The sequence below is a fragment of the Spermophilus citellus genome (assembly GCF_964194105.1).
Source record: "Spermophilus citellus genome assembly, chromosome: 13".
NCBI lineage: Eukaryota > Metazoa > Chordata > Mammalia > Rodentia > Sciuridae > Spermophilus > Spermophilus citellus.
Window position 1 is genome coordinate 54,999,517 of NC_138193.1, and position 27,498 is coordinate 55,027,014.

The 27,498-nt window shown below is 35.0% G+C and overlaps 1 protein-coding gene and 1 pseudogene across 5 annotated transcripts in view; one reads left to right on the forward strand and one right to left on the reverse strand.

Annotated features, from left to right (window-relative positions):
• The window catches only part of EXOC6B (exocyst complex component 6B), a 613,649-nt gene that overhangs the window by 94,649 nt on the left and 491,502 nt on the right, over positions 1-27,498 (forward strand). For 3 of the 4 annotated variants that reach the window (XM_081265351.1, XM_081265353.1, XM_081265354.1), the window contains exons 2-5: positions 8,087-8,252; positions 12,409-12,456; positions 14,211-14,301; positions 14,408-14,453. In XM_081265351.1, coding sequence (XP_081121477.1) covers positions 8,087-8,252; positions 12,409-12,456; positions 14,211-14,301; positions 14,408-14,453 — 351 coding nt within the window. The remainder of the gene's footprint in view (positions 1-8,086; positions 8,253-12,408; positions 12,457-14,210; positions 14,302-14,407; positions 14,454-27,498) is intronic. The other variant, XM_081265352.1, reaches the window with a different exon arrangement.
• Positions 6,260-7,084, reverse strand: LOC308632410 (tRNA (guanine(10)-N(2))-methyltransferase homolog; annotated as a pseudogene). Its single transcript has one exon. The product of its transcript is annotated as a tRNA (guanine(10)-N(2))-methyltransferase homolog (transcript).

Below are 27,498 nucleotides of genomic sequence, written 5' to 3' on the forward strand. Positions count from 1 at the left end.
TTCATTGGTGAGAGTTATGTCACATGCCCTTATATTAACTGGTCATTAAAAGGGGAATGGAATCACCATGATTAATTTACCCAGGAATTATCATTTACTTCTTGTGCTAGGATGGGAAGGGTAAGTACCAAAATGAATTGAGACTCTTCCAACAAGAAGAAGGCAATAGCTGTTGTATTATAGGTACAGCTAATAGGCAGCAACTGACTCATCTTGAAGTAGAAGTTTGTCTCTGTCTCTTTTAAACCACTTAGCTTTGTGTTGGGCTTCATATTGCATTAGCCTTTTTAAATTTTGTTTTCTTTGGGAGTCAAGCCCAGCTGTATCAGTAACAAGCAGTCTAATTTTGATTAAGTCATTTAACTTTTCTTGGCCTCAGTTTCCTTGAGTGTACAATGAGAACTTTATACTCTTAGACTCTAAGACCTCTTTGAACTCTGAGCGTGTTGGGGGCTCTTGTGCCTTGCTTTCCTTGCTCTAGCAGGAGACAGACTAATATATTAGACTTCTTCTCTCTTCTCTTAGGGACTCATGCATGCTAGGCAAGTGCTTTACCTCTGAGCTATATCCTCAGCCCCTGGACTGATGAGAGGAAGCTTTCTAATTGTGTGAATTGGCAAGTTAATTTATCTTCTTGAGTTTCAGGTTACTTGTTTTTAAAATGGGAATAATGCCTAATTTTTAAGAAGCATAGAATTTAAATGAAATAGCATAATTCTTATAACACTATTCCCCACCTTTGACAAGCAGAGTTGAGCTGATATAAGTTCTAGCAAGTTATATAATTCTATAATGGTTTAGTATAAGACAAGAGTAAATATTTGCTGAATCAATTCCTCAAATGCTATTTAAATGTTAAATCTCTGTCTTAATATGTACATGAAATCTAGGTGGGAGAGGGATAGAGCCCACTACGATTTTTAGAAGTGGGCGTCAGATATGGACACTAGGATAAATATTTTGTTTTTCCCCCCTAAACCTGTTGGGAAGGGGGTTTGGAAATTAGATCCCACAGGCTAGTATTTATTTAGTAGAGGCAAAATTTAGGCTATAAAAAGTTATTGTTAGTTTCCTAGTATTTCTTCTTGTTTACCTTTTTACAAAGTTCTAGAATATTCTTGGGATTGTCAGAAATACTTAAACCAGTGGTGTAGTTCATCCTATAGTCTTATTTGCGGCCTACCTGGACATGTCAGAAGCACATGACTTCATTTTAAAGATCCTTTTTTTTTCAATAGAAATGAAAATTTAAATATTAGAGTAATTTATATTAGAGTAATTTAGTAATTAGGTATAAGTCTTTGGCCAACAGGTTTTATAGAATATAGTTTTTAGATTTTTAAGCAGTCCCTTGGCTTAAATTTAAAATTTAAGGAATGTTTGAAATAGGCCACCACTAGATGGCAGTCTTTCTCTACTTTTTCATTTGGGATGGAAAAGTGCTACACTTTGTTCAAGTATAATGTTGACTACCAATATTAGCTTAATTTTAGTTGAGCTCTGATCTTTCCCAATTGATTTGTTTATTTACTTTTGCTTTTTATGTCTGATAAATATGTTGATTAACAATGAATTATGCTGATAGATATGCCCGAAATGCTGATTCAAAGTGAAAAGCTGATTCAAAGGTTGTGGTCAGCCCACAGTTGCCTTGCCCTGTGGTAGACATTTTGAAATAAAACCTTTATATCCTTGCTTTTTTAAAAAAATATTTATTTTTTAGTTGTAGTTGGACACAGTACCTTTATTTTATTTATTTATTTTTATGTGGTGCTGAGGATCAAACCCAGGGTTTCACATGTGCTAGGTGAGCACTCTACCACTGAGCCACAACCCCAGCCCCTAAATTCTTGCTGTTTAACCTGTTCGATAACCCTATGGAAACTATGGATCCTTTTTCCTTAAAAAACACATGTGTGCGCATACACACACACACACACACACACACACACACACACACACAGAGATCTTTTTTAAGATCTCTCTGTGAATCTTAGATTTCCTAGGCATACCTATGAACAAAGCAAGTCTGCAAAATATAGTCCACATTCCCTATTTTACATATGTGCTCTTAGATTTTATTTGAACTTAAAAATGATTTTTAAAATTTATTTTTATTTTTAGTGCATTGTAGTTATTCATAATAGTAGGGTTCCTTTTGACATATTCGTAAATGCATATAACATAGTTTTCTCCATTTCAATTCCCAGTACTATCCCCTTACTTTCCTTCCTCCCTCTCCCATTATTTCAGCTTTTTTTTTTTTAAATTCTTAAAATTCCATGTCAACTTTTCATGTTATTCAGCATTGGTTAGAGACAATCATAAAGATTCTGAATAGGAGAAAGAAGTAGGAGTTACTGATAAGGAGACAGAAAATTCATTAACTTGTTTGAAATACCACCTTTTTATTCTGAAAAATATTAATATTCTGAAAAATGTATGATCTTTGCATTATTGACTGATTTTGAAGGTGGAGGTGAATTGCAGAAATTTAGAGCTAAGTTAGTACTTCAGAGAATTTGTAATTGATTGCTTCCTATTCTGTTGAAGAGAAAGCTGAGGGTCAGAGAGTTTAACTGAACTGGCCAGACTCAAAGCTAATTACAGTGCTGAGGCTAAAGCCATATTTGGGCAGCTAAAACTCAAATTTCCTTTCTTTAATTTTTGATTTCTGTTTTGTTTTAAATAGGAAATTCAGGGAGTTTAGGGAGGTCTGATTAATATAAGTTCTATATTTCTTAACTTTGGGATTTTTTTCTCTCCAAGGTAGTCCTTTGTGATGTTAATGTAGATCTTTGGAGGGAAACAGGGAAAAGTTCTCCCTGGTAGAAAGACCTAGATTTGCTACCTGAGATGTATTGTTGAGTTAGAATGTACTGAATTTGAAACCAAGAGGTTGTTTAATATTGAGTATGTCAGCTTATGTCATTTAGATTGAGGAATTTTCCATGGTTTCTCCAAATGGCAAGGAACATGGATATCTTTACGTAGAGCGTTTTCTTTTCCTTTCCTTGAAAGGGGAAAAATTAAAGTTAATTGAGATTTGTTGAAATGTCAGCAGTCAATTCTGGTTTGTGTATTCTAAATGGCTCCTTCTGGCAAGCATAACCATATGGGGAATTGTTTATAATTTGCTGGACTCTGTCCTTTTATCGTGGAAGAAGGGGAGTGAATCCAGACTGATCCACCTTTTCTGAAGTGTCAGGCACATATATGTTGTGTCCGTTTGAGTTTTGGGCAGTGGAGCTGCTGGGCCGCAGTCTGGATGGGCACAATTCACGAGTCACTTATCAAGCAGAAACTAACTTTATTTTTAGAACACACGCCATACCACAGGAGCTCTTCAGGAACTCCCTCAGAGCCCAACTGCCACCACCGGCTTTCAGCCAGCCTCTCAACTCCCCACTCCTCCTGCTCTTGAGGCAATTGGCTGAGTCATGTGGGCGGAGCCAAAAGAGTCCCCCAATGAGCAGCTCCTTGGTCTGAAAGGGGGGGGGGGAAACAGCCCAATGAGCATCATGGCAGAGGAAGCAATCAGCTGGCAGCTTGAAGTTTGCTGGGGCCCCTTTGGCTGTGGCTCTCAACACTGCTGTGTTGAGGAGACCGTGCTTTTCGATCCACAGGATCCAGGGTGGTGATCTGGCACCCACCAATGATAACAGGATCCAAAAATGTTTGCAGTGAGAATGTATATGTGTTGAAGAAACTTCAGAGATCAAAAAGGTCTTAGAGATAGTGTTAGTCATCTTTAGTCAGTGAATATTTACTTATTGACTGCTACCTGTTGGGCATTGTTCTGGATTTAGAGTTCTTTCCTTTATTGGAGTGGGTTGGAGAGAGAGATAGACAATAAATGATGGATGATGAGGAGGAGCTTATTCAGACATACAGGGAAGGAACATCAGTACTAGCATAACAGCACACTGCTGTGGAGGGTGTGTATTGAAGCAGAGGATAATGGGGATGGGGAGTACAGAATGGAGGCTATTAGACTACTAGATTGGTCTGAGGTGGTCATGTTATAGATGGGGACTTGGGTTTTGAAAGAAATGGTGGGATTTGGTCAATTTTAAGATATGTTTTAGAAGTTGAATTGTCAGGCTTATCAGTCGAGTAGATGGGGGTGAGGATGGGACGAGATGGGTTTGAAGTGACTACTGGATATTTGACTTGGACAACTAGATAGTGCTATTAGTTGTGATGGAGTAGTTGGGTAGTTTGGAGGAGGAACAGGTTTGGAAGTGGAAATAGGTTGGTAATAATTTTTTTTTTTCCTGTGTTAGATTTGAGATGGGTTTTAATGTTGGAGTTAGTAAGTAGAAGCTGGACATTTGAGTCTAGTGCCCTGGGAAGTGCTCTGAACTGTAGGTATAGATTAGGAAGTCAGCACTATATAGATGGTATTTAAAGCTATGAGACTGCATGAGAGTGCATAGAGAGAGAAGAGAAGTGATTTTAGGAATATTTAGAAATGTAATAGTGGCAGAGGAGCTAAGAGGGAGATTGAGAGGGCATGTCAGTGAAAGGTGGTATCATTGACATCTACAGAAGGGACTGTTTAAAGAAGAGAATATCAAACTCTAGCCAATGCTGCTAGTAGGTGGAGTACAAGGAATAAGTCTAGGAAGGTAAAAAGTAAGGGGGTGAGGAGAGGAGAAAGACTTACCTGAAAGGGCAGCAGAAAAAGGAGATGGTAACTGGAGGGGGATGGGTGGGGCAGGTTTTAAGAAGTCTTTTATATACAAATGAGAATGATCTAGGGGGAGAAAGATAGGATGCAGAGGAAGGATAAAGGGGATTACTGCAGGAGTGATGTCCTTGAGACAATGAGAAAGGTCAACTGCAGGCAAGAGCTTGGAACACGGCTTCCATTGCTGTGGGAGGGTGGACATAGTAAGTGGTACTGATGTAAGTAGGCTGGTTGATTTTCAGCGGGGAGGAGGAGTTATTTCATTATGTCTGTTTTTTTTTTCTTTTCTGTAAAGTATGAAATAAGGTCAGTAACTGAGAGTTAAGGGGCAAACATTTGAGGAAAGGAGAAATTAAGGTTCCCACACTTAGATACAAAGTGAATTGGTGGTGGTGGGGTGGTGGTGGTAATAGTTGTAGAGGTTGAGCATCCCTAATCTGAAAATCCCAAATTTTAAATGCTCCCATATTCAAAACTTTATGAGTGTGCACGCCACAGATGTCACAAGTAGAAAGTTCCATTCCTGACCTAATGTGACTAATTGAAGTCAAAACATTGATACAGGGCTGGGGATATAGCTCAGTTGGTAGAATGCTTTCCTTGCATGCACAAAGCCCTGGGTTCAATCCCAAGCAACACAAAAAAATAAAACAAGACAAAAACAAAAACACTGATACAATAAAAATATTGTGTAAAATTACTTTCAGCCTTGGTGTATAAAGTATATTTGAAACATTAATGAATGTTACATTTAGATTTGAGTCCCTTCTCCATTACTTCATAATGCATATACAAATGTTCTAAAACTTTTTCTTTTAAAAGTGAAATCTGAAACCCTACTGATCTCGAGCATTTTGGATAAGGCAGACTCAGACTGTAGTAAGTAGGATTTTCTAGTGGTATTGAGTGTCTAATTTAGATTTGTAGCTTTATAGCTTTACTGAGTCTAGTCAGCACAGCTCTGTGATTTTTCTTCAGCATTGTTCAGTCTTGGGTCTAGTCATGGAGTAGTTATTGGATAATTGGGTTTACCAAAATTGACCTTTTCTAGACTAGTTAAATTGAGAAAGAAGGGGACAGGGGAGTTGTAATTTAGTCCTTTCATTTTATGATGAGGATTCTGTGATGAATACTGTTAAATATATTTTGTAAAAGAAATTCTTAGTAAAGTTTATTGGTAGCAATGTAAATCAGTTACAATTAAAAACCAAACTAAACAATTTACCAAATGAATAAATCTTAACCACTATTAATTGCCTATAATGCATCTGGCAGATATGTCAATAATATTATTTTTTTTTTTTGTAAATTAATTGTAAAAAAAAATAAACTGTTGAGTTGATCTCCATTAGTACTTGAAAGTACAAATACAGCAAGTCAAATAAAGTTCAGAAGACCTTATAACATATGACAAAATAGCCAAAAAAAGCAAAGATAATTTTTAAATTGCTTAATTTATTTCTTAGATTTTTTTAATATAAAAAAAATAGTACGTGTTTTCTTGATTATACATGAAACTTCACCTCCAGATGTCTTTTTTTTCAAATATTTAATATTTCTTCATTGTCAAAATCTTAAAATTTCACTTTTGGCTGGACTTTTCTCCCTTGATCTTTTTTTTTTTGTTATTCTGAAATAGTTATCATGGAAGGAATTATGACCTTTGTACAGCAGAAAATGGTCACTTAGCAGATGTGAATACTGGTCTGGGTTCTCAAATTTCTTCACCTTTTTCATTGTGATCAAGTGCCTTGATGTATGATTGGAAAACTTCCGCTCACAGTTGCTGATGAGTTTCAGGCAAGAGTGCCAGGGAACCATCTATTCAGCAAACTCTTCTGTATATACAGTGGTAACCAATAGATTAATCTTGCACCTAATATGATGGTCTAGCTTCAAAGTTAAACAAGTCCAAAAACATACCACTAAGGTGATAACTCAATGAAACCGGAACATGGCTTTCTGAACTTTCTATTTTCTTTTCTTTTTTTTTTTTTAAACCCTCTTTGGTATTTCTTTCTGTGTTTTTGTAGATTCTCTAATACCATATGGAGGATCAGTGATAATAGCATCAAAATGTGTTTCCTTCCTGCAGGAAGGTTTAGGTACATCTGAAACCAGGACGTACAGGGAATACTTCTGTAAATGTACTGATGAAAATTTGCTCTATTATTTTCATGTGGTCCTCTCCAGTTCTGATTTTTCCTGTTAGCCTTTATGAACCCATGAACTATATTGTAGTCTGTGTCTGTCTCATATATACATATATATGCACTAAAATGAGCAGAAGCTATCAGGAGGCCACCTGTTCCATCAAATGGATTGAAAACAGAATCATTTTCTTTCACTTTTTTCATGGTTTGCCATGATGAGTGGTAAACCTTCATCCATATTTGTATTTCTAGTAAACTGTCTCTTTTTAACACTCTATGACTCAATTAGCTCTCTCTGTTCATCTAATATATGGATTCTCAGAGATGCAGTTAGGTCTACACCGTAAGCCTCCAAAATAGAGAATATGTGTTATGGTTTCTTTAAGTTCACTTTTCCTTTAAATGGCAGAAATTTAAGGGGGTCTATTCGTTTGACTTTTTCTTCTTGTGTCAACGTTTTATTAAATGTGTGAATCTTTATATGTAGAGTCTGAATGCAGAAATGGAACTATCTCTTCAGGGTAATTTTTAAGAGAACTATACACCTCTTCAGGAGATCTTCTGTGACCCCATAGTTCAAATATAGACTTGGCACCCACTGTCCATTTTATTAAGTGTCTTGTAGTATCTTCAGAGGGCATACTAAAAATCCCCTGAGTTGCCTGACTATTGACAAACTGACCTCCAAAAAGTGAAAGCAAAGATTTTATCTCCCTCCTTGTCTCTGGTTCCTCTCTAGTGTTCTCTAAGTGATGTTTTTGCCTGGAAGTCCAGAATTATCTCTGTAGGTGGAATTGCAGATGCTACTGAGCCTTGAGCAGTAGGTTCAAGGTGGCCGGCCTTGCCATTGTGGCTGCCCTCCATATTCCTGCAGGGCTAGCATGGTTGGTTGTGTTTCAGTAAAGAGAAAGCAAAAATTTGGATTTTCCTGAAAAATACTCTGTTAACATTGAGACAGTGTTAATACAATTGGATTACTTTGTGGTTTACATACCCTGAATATCTAATTTCTAAAGAAATTTGCTTTTGGGTTTGTAGTCTTTTTTTTTTTTTTTCTTTTTCTTAGAAGTAAATGTGACACCTGGCTGAGATTGTAGCTCAGTGGTAGAGTGCATGCCTAGCATGTGCAGGTGTCCAGGTTCAATCCCTAGCATGGGGTGGGTTGGGATGGAGGATAAATAAGTAAATAAATAAATAGGAGCAAATGTGACATAATCTCCATGCCATTTTTTTTTTAAAGGTCTGTCTATGATGGTGAAGAACATGGACGATTCATGGAGAAGCTTGAAACTCGCATCCGTAATCATGACAGAGAAATTGAGAAAATGTGCAACTTTCATTACCAAGGCTTTGTGGACTCTATTACTGAACTGCTGAAAGTGAGAGGAGAAGCCCAGAAACTCAAAGTAAGGAGTCTATGGGATTATGTTGCTGGTCATGTATTTGTGGTAAAGATTTTTGTGTAGTAAGAAAGGAATTTATACTGAAACCTCGATAATTGAGATCATGTCCATTAGCTAAAAAGGATACCCTTTTAAATTAGAGTTTAATTGGGAAACTTACACATGGTTCAGAACCAGTGATCAGTAATTGTTTCTTTCAATCAGAAACGTAAGAGTTTTGTTGTTCCTTGATGGATATAGCCATCTCTGTAGGATGACAAAATTTATGGGGCATTGCTGTAAGATTATTTGCAATATGGCACCTAGGCCAAGGATAAAAAGAGTTGTGGTTGTTGTGGAATGTCTCCTATCAGAGAGTGACGATGCTTTCTTGCTGTGACAAATTGGGAAGGAGTCTAGGCACATTGGTCTGGTCATTTGCATGGCAAATTCTCTTATGTTGTATACCAGAGTTTGCTTATTGATCTTAAATCTAACTACCCTACTAACTCTTCTATTATGTCAAATAGTACATGTTTATATTTTTTGAGTTTTTATGAAAATACTTCGCATATGATATGTAAGTAGTAACAGTTTTATTTTTTCTTTCTAGTGCTTATGCTTTTAATTATTTTTTTCTTACTTGATTTTGAATTATAATCCTAAAGGATTTTCTTGGACATGAGGTTAATTTGACAGTAAGTATAAAATTCATCTAAAAGAATACATTAGTGGGTTGGGATTGTGGCTAGCGGTAGAGTGCTCGCCTAGCACCTGCGAGGCCCTGGGTTAGATTCTCAGCACCAAATAAAAATAAAATAAAGATATTGTGTCCAACTACAACTAAAATAATAATAAATATTAAATAAATAAATAAAAGGATACATTGGTGAGAAAGGCAAAGAAACAATTTTATTGAGGGGTAAAATGGACTATGAGTTATTAAATTTTATTCTAAAGCTAAGGTATTTTAAAAATTCATCTGACTGCAAAACATGACCTAAATGGACATGAAACTATCAAATTTCTTAATTTACTCTGTTTATTGTGGGTTATTATGTTTTGCTACAGAAACATGAATATGTTTGATTATGGGGTGCTGAGTTGGTCCTCATTTGGGGATATTATAATATACGTGTACCTCATTATCTTCATGAAACCTACAAAATTCTGAAGTCAAAAACACATCAGGCCCTAAGGTTTATTTTTTATTTTTTGCTGGGGGGGATTAAACCCAGGTGTGCTCAACCACTGAGCTACATCTTTAGCCCTTCTTATTTTATATTTTGAAACAGGGTCTCTCTAAATTGCTTAGGGCCTTGCTAAGCTGCTGAGGTTGTCCTGGAAATTGTGATCTTCCTGCTTCAGCGTCTCTAGTCACTGGGATTACAGGTGGTCCTAAGGTTTTAAAAAGGAGTTCATGAACCTATATAGAAGCATGCATCCATCTTGAGAAATAGAATATTGCCCAAATTATTTAATTTCTCTTTTGTACCTCTCTAGTGGCTTCCTCCACCCAAGAATGAACAATCTTTTGATTTGTTGTTAATGTGCTCGTTGGGCTCACTCAGCCACCCCAGCTTCCTGTCCTTGTCTTGGGCTGTTCTTTTCTGTGCACGGTGGATACCTGTATCCCAAGTTTCTCTCACAGTTTCTTTAGGACTGTGCTCCATGATGGGCAATGGGATACTGAGGTGGCCATATAGTGGAATACTTGCCTGGCCAGCTAGTAGTAAACATTGCCCATAACTATGCTCACTAGTTATTGGTATCACTTGCTAATTGGTACTCTTCTGTTCTTCCTCTTACTTCTGTCCAATTACTTCAGATTGGTTCAAGTTATAAATTTCTTCAGATTGGTTAGAATGCCTCTGAAGGAACACCTGAACTAGATGCAGGGTTTTTGGCTGATTCAGGCTCCCACCCAGTTACTGTGAGGTCTCTGGATATTAATGTTCAGCTGTATACCTGCTAGGCTCTGCACTTGGGGGATCCATTAGACCTAGGTTAAGAACCTAGGAAATGTAGAGTTTTCTAAACTCTAGAAAAGAGTTTAAAAGATGGAGCTGATTAAGTATTGATGACTTCCATTACCATTTTAACATAACAGTGAAAAAAAATTGTACACTTTAGGATGCCCATTATTTCCTTTGATTTACAGCAAGAATATACTTGTATGTGTATGCTCACATTTATATTTTCTGAATTAAAAAAGTATCATCCCAGATAGTTGATATATTTTCTTTTCATTGTAATGTATTGAAATACTTATTAAAATAATTACTATATTTCTTACCAGAAGCATTGCTTAGGTGCTTATGGGTATGTTTTAGACCAGGGTTTGCATGAAATCAGTTGAGTGAGCTTTGATCAGTATTTTTTTTAACAAAAATTGAAATTAAAGAGAAGAGCATTGAGTAGAAATAAAAGTGTATTACATGTAGCAAGGGTGAACAGTATTTCTTGAAAATTGTTCAGTTTATGTGTGTGCACATGTATGCATGTGTGCATGCATATGCTCCCTACTTGTGTACTGAGTTGCAGTGTACATTGTATTTTTTACATTGAGTATGTTATAAAGAAATAAGATGCTGAGTTAGTTGTGTTCATGGAGGATTGAATTTAGAAGACCTCAGTATAGGATTTTAAAAGTCCAGCTAATTATCAGTTAACTACTTTTTAAATTTTTTTTTAGTTATACATGGATACAATATCCTTATCTTGTTTATTTGTTTTTATATGATGCTGAGAATCGAACCCAGGGTCTCTCACATGAGAGGTGAGCGCTCTACTGCTGAGCCACAACCCCAGTTCTTAACTACTGTTGTTGACAATACTTCTATTAATGCCTTAGATATGAGTTTTGGGCAGCTACATCACACCCTTAATTCATATTGAGCTCACAGTTCAATAAAACAACAAATTATTTCACATGTGGTGCTATTAGGTACATAATAAAGAGGTAATTTGGTGTTTCTTGCCTCTTTCTGATACTTTATAAAGGATTTCTGGGGAAGGTTGGGTTTCATTTTGTCTTTGGAAGCAGAATGCATATGGTAATCTGCTCTGGACATGTAGTACAATTCAGGGCAATGATTTAAAAAAGTGTGTTTTCTGAAAAACTGGTTCCTTGAGATGATCTTGAATAAAAGGATGTTAAATAAGTTTGTAAAACCTTCCATATGATATACTTTTCTTGGGCATTTATACTGCATGTTATATCATGTTTGCGTGCATGTTTGTGTGCGTATGTGCACAAGGAATGTCATAGGAAAAACTGGGTTGAAGAGTGCAGTAAAAGTATAAGTAGTACCAATGTTGATAAGGTCTGAGATGATGAAGATGTTATATTCTTAATTTTTTAACATGGGTGTAGACATCAAAAGTAGATTAGTAAGAGGATGTGCCTGCCTGTTCCTTTAAATTATAAACTATATATAGGTCATTCAACGATTTAATCACATATTTTGACCATTGGAATGGGAGATTAAGGAGAATATGGAGCTGTTGGGAGCTATTAAAAATTAATGACCCAGGGGACTGGGGTTGTGGATCAATGGTAGAGCGCTTGCCTAACATGTGTGAAGCCCTGGGTTCGATCCTCAGAACCACATATAAATAAAGGTATTGTGTGCAACTACAATTAAAAAAAATAAATATTTTTTAAAAAAGGATTAATGATCCAGAAAGAACTAAGATAAAAACATCTTCTAAAATTAGGATAATAAACACAGAAAAATTGACATGAGTTAAAAAATCGAATTTTTTCAGGAATACATTGATGAGGTGAGGAATATATATGATAAAATTTGTTCTTTCTTGGTAAGATTCTTTGTGGGTTACTTTTTCTATTATATTTTTCTCTCTTTTTTTTTCTTTTAAAAGTTAAAGTGTGATCTTTGGTCATTATTGTATCTTAGTTTGGAATGTTTCAAACTAAAGATATCTGTCAGTAAAATTTTCTTTTCATTATTCAAAAGGTCATGCAAAAGATCCAGTAGCACAGTTGATGTCATTTAAATTCAAGAGAATGCCCATGACCAACATATGATAGAATACTGAACTATCTAGCTACCTGAGTCTTTTCACATGAAAATTTGAACTTTATTCAACTGTTGTCTAAATGTGTGTGTGTGTGTGTGTGTGTTTTTTATGAGTTTAAATTGTCTTCTCTCCACAGAATCAAGTGACGGATACTAATAGAAAACTACAGCATGAGGGAAAGGAAGTAAGGCCAGTTTATCTTTTGACCAAGCTTTTGTTTCATGCCATTCTCTTTTGATGACTGTTCTTCATTTAGTGGGCTTGTAAGACCATAAGCAGCATGTTGAAAGTAGTTAGGCATTATTGTTGCTTCTTCTAGTATTTCTCTGAATTTAATGAATTTAGCCACTACATAGTGTGATGAGAGTGTATGTAGCCTGTCTCTGATGTGTTTTAAGTCACTGAATGGTCCTAATGTGGCCAGTGCTGTTCTCCCTCCTGGAATGTTTTGTTCCCCGTCCCCAATATTCACATACTTCAAATCTTTTCTCAAATCTTATCACCTTTTTTGTTTTTAAATTGATGCATTTAAAAATATTGCCTTCTTAATAAAACCTTCCTAACCACCTTATTTGAAGTTATAGTCTCACCTTCATTGCCTGCAATCGTTTTATATTTTTCCCACTTTGCTTTTCTCTATTATACTGTCATATTCTCTCTCTCTCTTTTTTTTTTTTTCGGTGTTGGGGATGGAACCCAGAGCTTCACACATGCCAGGCAAGCGCTTTACCACTGAGCTACATCCCCAGCTCTCATATTCTTGATATATATTTTTACTTATGTATTTGTTCTTTCTTTCTGTCTCCCTCCACTAGAAATTATGCTTCATGTGTTCAGAATTTTTTTTTATCTTATTTATTGTATTCCTTCCATCTACTAAACACTTTTTTGGCAGAAAGTGTTTAAAAAATGAATCATTACTCTCTTCATCGATGCACCCACTATTTAAACCTTTGCATTTACATTGTTATTTTGTGTCCATTTCCTTACTGGATTTTTAATGCATACCAATGACAAAGTCAGGACAGGTGTTATCACTATTTTATTAATGAAGAAACTAGAACAGGGGATTTGCTGAAGTTTACATTGATATTTGAAAGACTGAGACTGAAACCCAAGTTTTCTGAGTCATGGTCCATTTCTGTTGTGTGTATCGTGCCCCTTCCTTATGACCTAATACTTATTTAGTGTTTAATTTTAATAATCTCTTAAGTTTAGATTTTGATTGTTAATGAGGGCCATTCTTGTTCATTCTTTTTTGCACGATATTTAAGAAGATAACATTTTTAGGCATGGCTATGAGACGAATGCTGCAAGTGAATATGTAAATTTTGTTTTTTGTCTCACATAGTCTAGATTCTGTAGAGTCCAGTTTCTCCAGATTATATTATGGGGCGACTTCAGATAGAAGCCTTTAGGATGGGAAGAAAAGTGGTTTGTCTTCACTAAACTGGATCTCTTAAAAAAGCCATATCTTCTAAGTGTGTGGTTTATTTGTTGAAATAGAGACTTTGTTGAAGATGATTTTCATGCACATTTGAAGCTGTATAGGAAGGATTGTTTTCCTCCAGGAGTCTAGCATGGCTGAAAGAAACTTAGGATCTCTTTAGAAGATTGATGAACTCCTAAATCATGAAGAGTCTCAAGGATTTGGAGAAAATATACAAAAAAAAATTTTTCCCTCCTGGACAGACTCTGTATTTTAGGATTTCATTTTATCTAGCCTTTCGTAGGGTAGTCTGTATCTTGGGGAGAAAGTGGGAAGCTGTGCAGGAATGTTTTACTGGTTAGAAAGGCAGTTCCTTAGTCTCCTTGGCAGGTCTTACTATGAAACTGTCTGGGATTTTCTGATGAATTGAACACAGTGTGGAAAAATGTGACTGAAAGCTTTTTATTTATAGCTATTGGCATAATTCAGTTTTTTTCCCTCTTGCCAAGCTGGTAATAGCAATGGAAGAGCTGAAGCAGTGTCGACTACAACAGAGAAATATTTCTGCCACTGTTGATAAATTAATGCTGTGTCTTCCAGGTGAGGAACTGGAACTGGAGTAGGATTTTTGATGCAATTCTTTTAGTTTTAATTAGTCTTTCATTTTCTCTCAATAATGCTTGTGTGTTCTTTTCTCTCTTTCAAGTCCTAGAGATGTACAGCAAACTGAGGGACCAGATGAAAACTAAAAGGTAAGATTTTTTTTTCTTGAACAGTTTTTATTATTTCTGAAATTTCTGTTATTTAGACTACTTTAAAGGTCCATATTTGGTATTGCTTTTCAAAAAATAACAAGTTTGTAACATCATCTGTATCTTTTTGTCTGTTGATTCATCCTAGATTTATTTACATATACAAATGATCATGTATTATGTTTGATAACATATATATACAGTTTGATTTTTAGTTGTCTAGGGGAAAAACATGTAATTATTTTTGTGATGGTTTGAGAAACATGTTTTGTAAGTTTAATATTGTCATAGAAAAAAATAGTCCCTAGTTCTGGTACAAGAATGTATTTGTCAGGGTTCTTTAGAAAAATAGCCAGTAGGATAGTGTGTGTGTGTGTGTGTGTGTGTGTGTGTGTGTGTGTATCTCTGGGGAAGTATTTGTTTTAGAAATTGGTTCCATGATAGTCTAAAACCTGTAGGATAGGCTAGTGAGCTACAAGCCCATGGAAGAGTTAATTTTATAGCTTAAGTCCAAGGGCAGTCTGCTGGTGGACTTCCTTCTTCCTAAGGGGAGGTCAGCTTTTTATTGTTTTTAAACTAAGGTCTTCAACTGTGCTTGGAGGGCCACTCACATTATGAAGGGTAATCTTCTTTATTCCTAGTCTCCTGATTTAACATACATCTTACCCCCCCCCCCCCAAAAAAAAAAAAAAAAAACCTTTACAGAAACATCTAGAAAAATGTTGGAACTGGGTACCATAGCATAGCCAAGTTGACAAAATTAACCATCATAAAAGACAAAGTTATGTTAAATTTAGAGGATTCTTTCCCTATATAGTGTTTTCTTCTGGTTTTATTCCAGAGGAAACTCTATAGTGACTTTTTGACTCTTATTCCCAAAATAGAAGTAAGCATTCCAACCCTCTGTGCCTTGGGACACCCTCCAGTGTGAGGAGAGTGCCTGAAACAATAGGATAAACAGAGTACATCTTCTTGGAATGTTAAAAAGTATGCAGTTAAAATATAATTATTACTGAAATAAGAGTGGAGATACTGGATAAAAATCCTAAATGCTCAAGAAATTTGAAGCTAAAGCATGAGCTATCGGAAATGTTGAGTTTCTTCAAATTATCTCCCAGACTCCCTTTTTTTTCCAAGAGGATGCGCTTACATATAAATATGTAGGTAGAAAACTATGAGAAGTTCTGATCAATTTGAAATGAAAGCAGTAGTATTTCCAAAATAACCTTTGTTTTAGTCAGCTTTTCCATTGCTGCAACTAAAAGAACTGACCAGAACAATTGCAGAGGGAAAGTTTATTTAAGGGTCTCATAGTTTGAGAGGTCTCAATCCATTGACAGCAGGCTCCATTCCTAAGGGCTCCAGGTGAGATGGAAAATCATGGTGGAAGAGTGTGGTAGAGGGAAGCAGCTCACAAGGTGATCAGAAAGCAAAGAGAGACTCCATTCTTCAGATGCAAAATATCTACCCCATAACTATGCCCCCAACGAACCACTCTTCCAGCCACACCCTACCTGCCTCCAGTCACCACACAGTTAACCCCATCAGAGCAATTCACTAGTTAGGTTAAGGCTATGACCTAATCATTTTTATTCCAAATCTTCTTGCATTGTCTCACATGTGATTTTTTTTGGGATGCCACATCTAAACCATAACAACCTTTCAGTAAAGATCTAAAATTACAGAGGAAAAAAAAAAAACCACCAACTGGTGGAATTATTCTAATTAGGAGATGTTAATTTTCTAGTTTTGATTTATACATATAATGTGTATAACTACATATGGCATAATATATGTGTGTATGTATATATACACACACATACATATATAGACATGGAGAGTTAGATATATTTTTTCAAAAGCTACAAATAAAAATTTTGTTCCCTTCCTTGGTCTCATTCCTTACCTAAGGTACCATAGTTTTGTGTGTCCTAGTCCATGTTTAAATATCTGTAAATCATATATTATTTTGTGCTCAAAAACATTTACATAGAGGATTCATGATATTTGTTTAAAAAATGTTTTTTTTTGTAGTTATAGATGGAGAATGCCTTTATCTTGTTTATTTTTATGTGGTGCTAGGGATAGAACCCAGTTCCTCATACATGCTAGACAAGTGTTCTGCCCCTGAGCTATAGCCCTAGCCCCCTCAGTACTTGTTTTTTGAGATCCATTCTTTCACTCAACAAAAATGAATTAAATACATAGCTATTATTCTTGTTGTTGGGAATAGATATAATTGTGAACAAAACAGACAAAAATATCTCCCCTTATAGGGTTAGATACCAATAGAGAGCTTATTTTCTTTATGTATATAGTTCTAGAATGTTTATTTTATTTACTCTATGATTATCTATTATATGAATATTTCATATTTCTCTTCCCAATTTCAGTGGTTGTCTTAAGTATTGCTCACCAATATTTTTAGCTCAATTGGCACCAGATAAGATTACTTTTTTCCTGGCTTCCTTTGTATAGGTTGGTCCATGTTTTTGGTTCTGGCTGATAAAATGTGAGCATAAATGATCATTTTGGGTTTAGCATTAATTTCCAGTGCATGGCCCTCCAGAGTTCTCTTATTTTTCCTTGGTCAGAACAAATGCCAGCTTTAAAAGATGGTTGTTGAGTCTTTGAGTACCTTCAATGAGCTTTCCTGTAAACCTATTATGAATGTATAACGTGAGTAAGTTTTAAACTGTTGTTTTAAATCACTGAGATCTTGGGGGTTGTTACTGTAGGATAAGTATCCTGACTGATACTGAGGGACATTTGGTATGTTTCCAACTGTTTGCTGTGTCAGACAATGATGCAAGAAATATCCTTTCTCATATCTCTAAGGATTCACATTCAAAATTTCTTGAAAGTGGTGCTCTTCAAGTTTTGTTATGGGGATTTGCTAAATGTAGATTAGATTGAATAGGTCTGGGGTTGTTGTTGAGATTTTGCATTTTTTACCAAGCTGCCAGGTGATGCCAGTTTAGCTGGCATAGCATTTAAACCCAAAAGGTGATCAGCTGGATCAAAGAAGGATGTGTGGTCTTCATTCTTATTAGATATTGTCTCCAATGTGATTTACCCATTTACACACTACCATGAGCATTTTATGAGAGTTTCTGTTATTTCACTTGTTGGTAGTGTCTCCACTTTTTATTTTTGCCATTCTAATGATTGTGAAATTTTTAGGTCACTTATGATTTTTCATTTTTTTAAATTTTATTGCTACTGAGAGTAGATTTTAGACATTGAAGAGCCTTTCTTTTATATGCTTTGCACATTTTTCTAGGTGGTTGTTTTTTTTTTCTTCTTCGTTCATAATCTCATATACTTTAGATGCCTTTTTCTGTTATTTGCTACAATGTATGGCTTATTTATTAACTTTGTATATTTAATATTTTTTGTTGTATAGCAATTTTACATTTTGATATAGTCAAAAATTTATTTTGTGAATATTAAATAAAATTTATTTTAAAGTATTTCCAAGTTCAATATAAATGTCTTTTTCCCACACCAGCTGAAATAGGCTAACATGATATAGTCATGTTACGTTAGTCTGATTTTCTACAAATAGATATATTCTTCTATGCAACCATAATGGACAGAAAATGTAAATTAACATTGCTATATTACTAACATCTAATTCTTACATCTAATTTCCTAATTCAAGTTTTGCCAGTTGCCTCAATCATTATTCTTTATAGCCAAAGAATTCAGTTCAAATCACATGCTTTATTTAGTTGTCATGTCTCTTTAGTCTTCTTGAGTCTGTAATTGCCTTCAGTCTTCCCTTGATTTTTGTGATCTTTTAAGGATCATGGGCCTGTTATTTTATAGGTCATCGTTTACCTTTTAAAGAAACTGAAAAATAAGAGAATATTCTTTCATATTTACCCACATATTTAACTACCAATGTGGCCCTTTTTATTTCTTTATGTTGAAGAAATATGTTATGTTCTTTATTTTCATCTGGTGTTATTTATCCCTTCTACTTGGACAATGTCCTTTAACATGTCTTGTTGGATCGGTCTGCTGGTTATGAATTCTCTCAGCATACAGTTTTTCTGAAAAAGTTTTTATTTTACCATCTTTTTAAAAAACAAAATGGACATTTTATTTGGATTGAAAAATAACAGCAATATTTTCTGTATTATTTCTAAATAAACCACAAAACATTTATTTTGTAGGTTTTCCAGGTTTTGCTTATAAATCAAGACAAGGCAGTAGATATAGTCATGGAAAAGACAGAAGAAAACAGACAAGTTAATTTCCCATAAAGATGGCCTCTGATTTTGTCTTGACTATGAAGCAGAAGTTTCATCATCATTTTTAAAATTGAGTTATTTTATTGTTTTAAAGTGTATATTTCAGTGTTTTTAGAACATTCACAAAGTTATGCCACCACTACCACTACCTGATTTTACAAAATTTTAACCCCCCCCCCCCAAAGAAAACTTGTCCTCATTTCTCTTTCCCCTGAATCCAGGCAACCACAAATTTACTTTCTATCTCTGGAGATTTGCCTGTTCTGAATATCTTATATAATTGGAATCATACAATATGTGGCCTTTTGTATATGATTTCTTCCTCTTAGCACAGTGTTTTCAAGATTCAGCCACGCACTCAAAAAACTTAACACTACAAAAGCCCAAACAACCCAATCAATAAATGGGCTAAGAAAATGAACAATTTTCAGAAGAAGATGTACAATTGATCAACACATATATGAAAAAAATGTTCAACATCTCTAGCAATTAGAGAAATGTAAATCAAAACTACACTAAGATTTCATCTCACTCCAGTCAGAATGGCAGTTGTCAAGAAGACAAGAAACAATAAGTGTTGGTGAGGATGTGAGGGAAAAAGTTACACTCATACATTGGTAGTGGGACTGCAAATTGGTACAACCACTCTGGAAAGCAGTATGGAGATTACTCAGAAAACTTGGAATGGAACCACCATTTGACCCAATATCCCACTCTTCAGTTTATACTCAAAGAACTTAAAAACAACATACGACAGTGATGCAACACAATTTTTATAGTTTATAGCAATGTTTATAGCAGCACAATTCACAATAGCCAAACTGTGCAACCAACCTAGATGCCCTTCAATAGATGAATGGATAAAGAAACTGTAGTATATATACACAATGGAATATTACTCAACAATAAAAGAGAATAAAATTATGGCATTTGCAGGTAAATGGATGGAATTGGAGAATATCATTCTAAAGTGAAGTAAGCCAATCCCCAAAAACCAAAGGCTGAATGTTTTCTCTGATAGGTGGATGCTAATCCACAATGGGGTGGGGGAGCATGAGATGAGTGGAGGAACTGTGGATTGGGCAAAGGGGAGGGATGGGAGGAAAGGGGGCATGAGGATAGGAAAGATGGTAGAATGAGGCAGATATTGTTAACCTAGGTGCATGTATGATTGCATGAATGGTGTGACCCTAGTTCATGTACAACCAGAGAATTGAAAAATTGTGTTCCATTTGTGTACAATGAATCAAAGAGCTCCATTTGTGTACAATGAGTCAGCTGTCATGTATAACTGATTAGAACAAATAAATAAAAAGATTCAGCCATATATGGCATGGATCACTACTTTATGCCTTTTTATGACTGAACATTCTTTCATTGTATGGATATACTACATTTTGTTTATTGCACATTTGGGTTATTTCTACTTTTTAGCTGTTATGAATACTGCTATTGTATATATAAGTTTTTAAGTGGGCATATGCTTTCAGTTCTCTTGATATACTCTACCTGTGAATGGAAGTGTAGAACTACCAGACTGTCTTGCAAAGCAGCTGCATCTTTTTATCTTAACAGCAGCATACAAGGGTTCTAATTTCTGCATATCCCAGTCAATACTTACTGTTTTCTAATATTCTTTTTTTTTTAAAAGAGAGAGTGAGAGAGGAGAGAGAGAGAGAGAGAGAGAATTTTTAATATTTATTTTTTAGTTCTTGGCGGACACAACATCTTTGTTGGTATGTGGTGCTGAGGATCCAACCCGGGCTGCACGCATACCAGGCGAGCGCGCTACCGCTTGAGCCACATCCCCAGCCCTTCTAATATTCTTGATCACCTTTTTTGAAAAAAAAGTTTTGATGGGTATGCAATTCTAGCTTTAAACCTTCATTAGTTGATAAGAAATCATTTCATTGTCTTCTGGCTTGTGTAGTTTCTGAAAAGAGGTATATGACAATTTAACTTTTGTTTCTTTGTATGTAATATGTCTTTTCTCCAGCTGTTTTAAAGCTTTTGACATTATTTGTTTTTAGCAATTCAATTTTGTTGCACTTTTGTATAAATATGTGTTTATGTGCTTAGATATATGTATTTTTTCCTGCTTGTGGTTTGTTTAGCTTTTGCGATTTGTATGTTTATAGTTTTCATAAAATCTGGAAAATGTCCAGATGTTACTTTTCTTCTCTCTCTTTCTCTCTTTCTCTCTCTCACCAGAAATTGAACTCAGGGGTGCTTTCCCACTGAACCACATTCCCAGCTCTTTTCATTTTTTATTTTGACACAGGGTCTTCCTAAGTTGCTTAGGGCCTTGCCAAGTTGCTGAGGTTGGCTTTGAACTTGCAATCCTCCTGCTTCAGTCTCCTGAATCACTGGGATTACAGGTGTGTGCCACCATGCCCAGCTCAGATGTTATTTTTCAAAACATTTTTTGGGTCCTTTTCCCATCGTCATTCTGGATCTTCAGTTATATCTGTGTTGGACAGATTGATATAATCACAAAAGTGACTTAAAGACCCCCCACCCCATCTACCTACTACCTATTTACAGTAAATGTTATTGCTGTATTTATATGTACCAATCATGTTTAGAAGTTGTATTTTTTAAAAAATATTTTATGGGCTGGGGATGTGGCTCAAGCGGTAGCGCACTCACCTGGCATGCGTCCGGCCCGGGTTTGATCCTCAGCACCACATACAAAGATGTTGTGTCTGCCGAAAACTAAAAAATAAATATTAAAACAATTCTCTCTCTCTCTCTTAAAAAATATTTTATTCTTGTCATCATATTTGTGTCTTTCTTTAAATACACAGTTCTAATAGCTGTTTTCATATGCTTCTTTCCAAGTTCTGCCACTTCTGGCTTTTTTGAATCTCCTTATGGAGACTGATTTGGTTATTAAAGTTATAGGTGAGTTGTTATGTCTAGTAATTTTTGAGTGACTGATGAACATCATGATATTATATTGATGAGTGGCTGGATTTTGGGAAACTTTTTTCTCCTTAGTGTTGGATTTTATTTTTCAAACAGTTATGTGTGTAGATTACTTTGATCCCTCAGACCCCCATCTTTATGCTCACTTTCATTCCAGAGTGAGTTAGTTTTACTAAATAAGACATCATTCCTCTATAATCTACTCTGAATACTGAGCAGTCCCCCAGAACTCTTCATTTGGCTCTTCAGAGTTAAGATGTTTCCCTGTTTGTCTGAGCTTCTTGAAGTCTTCAGCTTTTACTCCCTGTCAGTATTTCCGTTTCTCTTCCCTCTATTCTTCCCCTTTCCTTCTTTTTGTCTGTCCATGTGGTATTTCACTTTTCCTACAACTGGCAAAGACTCAAGGAACCCCTTTATAGTTTTTTTTTTTTTTTTTCAAATTTCTCCCTTTAAACTGCTCTCACCTTCCTGAGAGTCAACAAATCTGCTGGGCTGGGCTGTGTTTGGTTTTCTCTGTGTTCATGATTTAGAAATCACCTTTAGGTAGATAGCTCAGAGATTATTAAATTCACATTGTAGGTGCTAGGGAATGTAGCTCAGTGGTAGAGTACTTGCCTACCATGTGGGAGGCCTTGGGTTCCAGCCCTAGCACTAGCCCCCTGCAAGTAAACAACAACAGCAACAAAAACAAACACAAAAAACAAACAACAATAACTCTCTAAAACTCACCTTGATTCCCCCCTTTTTTGGATATCATAATTCTGTGTTGCCTGAAGCCAAATGACTGAAAACAGTTGTTTTGCATGTTTTAGCCTGTACTTTACTTGTTTATAAACTGGGAGGTCATGTCTGTTTCTTGTTATGCCTTTATGGCTGGAAGCCTAATCTTGTTTTATTTTAAAACTATAAATACTGTTTGTACTACTGGGTTTTATGCTCCCAAAAGAAAGATATCTGACTGCCTATCTTTAGCATATAGAAAGGATTAAGTTTTTGTGAATGATACTCTTTGATTAGGAAAGGAATTAATATTTTCCTAAGTTAAAAGCTTTTATTTCATAGTTTAATCATACTCTAGATTAAAAAAGAATTATTATAGTTGTGACTTGCTTCCAAGGGCCACTTATTAAGATTTTAAAAACCATCATTGTGAAGGAGTTCTACCCCATGGTAAGAAAGTACCAAATTTTATATACCTAGAATCAACATTCCTCTAGTTAAGATAGCATTCAAGGGCTGGGGATATGGCTGAAGTGGTAGCGCGCTCGCCTGGCATGCGTGGGGCACTGAGTTTTATCCTCAGCACCACATAAAAATAAAATAAAGATGTTGTGTCCACCGAAAAACTAAAAAATAAATATTAAAAAATTCTCTCTCTCTCTTTCTTTAAAAAAAAAGATGGCATTCAACTTTGTCTAGGTTATTTGGACCTTATTTATCCTGCTTATAGTATTATTTAGACATTTCCTTCTGCCTTCTTGCTTTTTATTTTCTGCTTTATATTTCCTTTAGTTTATTTATGCTGATATCTCTATTAGGGGCTCTGCAAGAGGGGAAAAGAGATTAAACACACATGCAAATGAAACTTAGAAATTTGGCTTTGGATTCAATTTTAATGTTTGGAAGTTGTCAAAAGTAAAGTCAGAATCTAGCATGGGATGTCCATGACCACTGGAGTAGAATTTTTTTTTCTTTTGGTGGCTGTTATACAGGTGTTTATTAGCTGTCATTGTTTATCTGCCATTGATATTGAAATATAGTAGAAATTCGAATGATCTAATTGATCTGTTATTGTTGGAACCTGGGTATGCTGGGGAAGAGATAATGGGGGAAGTAAGGTAACAATCTTTGTTGCAAGGAATCACTGAGTTTTATACTAATTAGCCTTGAAAAATGTGGAGCTATTTGACAGACCAGATGTTTTCAGCATGAGCCATGTGTCTCATCAGTGAATGTGCCTTGTGTCTGCAGGCAACATTGTTAGATTTTTCTCATTCTATAAACAGTGTTCCAAAATATAACTAAACCCCAAAGTGTGTTTATCTTTTTGGCTTAATTTCTATCCATTCTAAAGTTTCTCTGTAGAGGAACTGCATTTTATTACACATAGCTCTTCATACCTAATTGTAGCATAAACACCATTCTGTTTACATTAAACCATGTGACTTGTACTGTTTTCTTTGAGTTTGTAAAATTTTAATAAAATCAACTATTTTAGATCTAATCATAATTGATGCTTTTATTTCTAAATTTAGGAGGAATAAACCTTTCTTCTGTCCATTTATTTGAACTAAGATTTTGATTTTTGGAACACATGAGAGAAGACATAAAAGAAATTAAACAAACCGTCTCTAGTCTTTAGTGTTTATGGTATTGAGTGCTTTGGAGCAAGAAAAGCCTAAGTATCAGTTGCAAAAATCATTCTTTAAATCCAAAGTTGAGCTATATATCTTTTTAATTTATAGGAATGGAACTGAGTTTTTCCTTTACTACGTACATCATGGGAAATGTGGAAATTAGGAAATTAAAAGCCTGAAGAAGCAAATTATCACTCATTATTTTTGTGCAAAGAAAAAATCATGGTTAATATTTTTGCATGTATTTTTCTACTCATTTCTCTATTATTTATGTGTTTTTGTAATTAATGATATATTGATAAATGATATATGTACACATAGTTTTTAAAATGTCATGATTATTCTTATAAGATCATTTTTTTTTTTAATTGTTGTACCCTTCTTAGAGGCACTGTAATTCAAAGTTGATGGAGTGGATGGAGCAGGCTCCCATTCCATCTCCCTGCTCCAAAAATTTCATTTGATACATTGTCCATAGATAGAGAACATATCAGTTATGACACCGATAAAAACAAATATTATACTTGATCTTAGCCCAAAGGCTGATAAGTACTAGATTTATTTTTTGAAATAATTTTCATTTAACAGTATTACAGACTTTTTACTATTTCTTTAATACATGGACATGTTATGTTTGAAATAGTTGTTTTTGCCAACATTCTTCATTGAAAACTTGTTCACCAGAAGGCTGTACATTTCCATTTATTACAATACTGATAATAATAGACCTTATCTTTTAGGGAATATTTGGCAGTTTGAGTTATAAAATTCTGTTTCTGATTTGCATTTTTTAATCTTCTGTTCAACTTTTGTTTTTATATGTTGATTTCTCCATTTTTTATGTAAATTCTCTTTGTTTGTTTCTATTCAATTATTTATTTTTGTGGTACTGGGGATCAACAAGACCTTGTGCTTGATAATCACATGATCTGCCACTAAGCTACATCCTCAGCCCCAATTGTAGTCTTAAAAAAAAAAGCAACAACCAAAGGTTATTAATCTTTTATGTATGCATTACAAATAATCTTTACCAGTTTATTTCCCCTTTAAAGTTGTTATGTTCATGTAAGCCCAGTGGCTCAGGAGCCTGAGGCAGGAGGATCACAAGTTCAAAGCCAACCTCAACAAAGGCAAGGCACTAAGCAACTCAGTGAGACCCTGTCTCTAAATAAAATACAAAATAGGGCTAAGGATGTGGCTCAGTAGTTGAGTGCCCCTCAGTTCATCCTCAGTAGTCATCCCAGCCCAAATTCCTATGTTCTTTTTATGCATGACTAACTTTGTTTTCATTAGTTTTTTCAATCTTAGCTTTATTTATCCTCCCATGCTTATGAAAGCTTTATGGCCAATAAGATAAATACTATATCTTTTATTAATATTAAATGTTTCTCTGGGTTGTCAGCAATATTTGTGGTCTTAAAATCTTTTGTATCTCATATTAACGTAGCTATTCTATTTTTTTTAGTATATCATTTTCCATCTTTTACTTTCAGTTCATTTGTGTCTTAGAATCTAAATTATATTTCTTTCAGAGAGAATTCAGTTGAATTATGTTTAAAAAAAAATTCCATCTAGCAGTGTTGGCTTTTTTTTTTTGTGAGTTACTTTCTTAGGAGTTACTCTATGGATTATGATATGCATCTTAATTTACCATAGTTTACTTTATGCCATTACAAATTTGATATACATAGTTATAGTTCTGCTTCATCCTAACTCCTTTCTTCACTCATCTTTTATATTATGGTTCACATATAACATCCATATATTTTATAAGCCAAACAATACAGTGTTGTATTACTTTAAAATACCTTATCTTCTGAAGAAATTAAGAGAAAAATGTGTGTATATGTGTATGCATATAATATACATATTATATACACATATAATACCCATAGTAACATATATATGTATGTGTATTTATATAAATTTCTGTCACTGAGGGTTGAACCTAGGGCCCTTTACAACTGAGCTACATCCTCAGCCCTTTCTGTTTTTTAATAGATCACACTAAGTTGTTTAGGGTCTTGATAAATTGCTGAGACTGGCTTTGAGCTTTCAATCCTCCTGCCTCAGCCTTCTGAGTTCCAGGGATTAAGGTAGGTGCCACCACACCTGGAAATATGTATATTTAATATTTTATAATCAGTATACATTTATTATTTCCTATGCTCTTCATTGTCTTCTGTGAATTCAAGTAACTCTTGTCACTTCTTTTTGAGCTTTCTTTAAAAGTATTTCTTGTAAGGCAAGTTGTCTAGCAAGGCATTATCTGTCTGTTATTTGAAAGTGTATTTCATTTCACTTTTATTTTTAAAGGATATCATCAGCTAATGATTGGTCAGAGGCTGGACTCAAACTTAAGCTGGTTTCCACTCTTTGCCAATAGATTTGTATGTGGATTATGGAGTGAGTTAAAAATTTAGGTATAGGAAGGGGATATGGGGGGAAGTACACTGGCAAATGAAATCTACCAAATTTTACTGTATCCATGTATGAATATACCACAATGAATCCCATATAATTTATATAATGTACTAATTGAAGTAATAATTATAATAATAGAAGGGAGATGAGTAGAGTAGAGCAAGTGGATTGGGGGAGGGAGGTGAAGGGGAGGGAAATGAAAGTGATCAAATATGTTATGTGCATGTATGAATATGGCATAATGAATCCCATAATTATGTATAATAATAATGTAGCAATAAAAATGTTTAAAAAATTCAGGTAGGTTCCAAGTGTGCTTGAGTTTTTACTTTCTGATAGGCCTATGTATGTACCTATAGCCTCCTAGTCTGCCAGGCACATGTGAGGTGCTTAGGCCCTTTTAGATGTCCCATGTATGTCTGCACAGTCAGACAGCTAGAGCTGTGCAGAGAGCCTCTCTCTGTATGTTCTTTCTATGACCTTCCTGTTGAATTTTTTTCTTCAGTCTGCCCTTTGCCCCAACCCAGACCACAACTTTAGACAAGTAGAGCTGGAGACTTTCCTTATTCATATTTTAATTTTAATTTTTTTATTGAGTTTACTACTTCAAATATTGGGTTTTCACCCTCCACTCCAAATCATGTCCTCCCCTAATGTCAAGTTTTCATGACTAGCTATGACTAATGACCAGTAGAAGGGTAATTGGTGGTTTTTGGTAGGGGTAGGTGAGTGATGGAAGTAGCCCCAGGCAAGATTACTACAAGAGCCCCATTGTTGAGCAGTTCTCATGAATAAACATTTCTGGATTTGTTGTTCTCATTTGTTCAATTTCCAGAACTCTGAAATGGTTGTTTTTGGTAGTTCTGTCCAGTGTATATTTGTTTTTTCTTGGGTAGAAAATTTGCCAGTTTCTTTACTCTGCTGTAGTAGAAGTGTAGCTTTCAGTACTTCGTTTTATAGGATGATTTTTTTGGTCACTGAGATGATCTTTTAAAAATTATTTTAATCTTTATGTAATTAATTCCTTATTAGATAAATTTTAAGTTTTACACATTTTTTGATAAAATCTTTTTGATT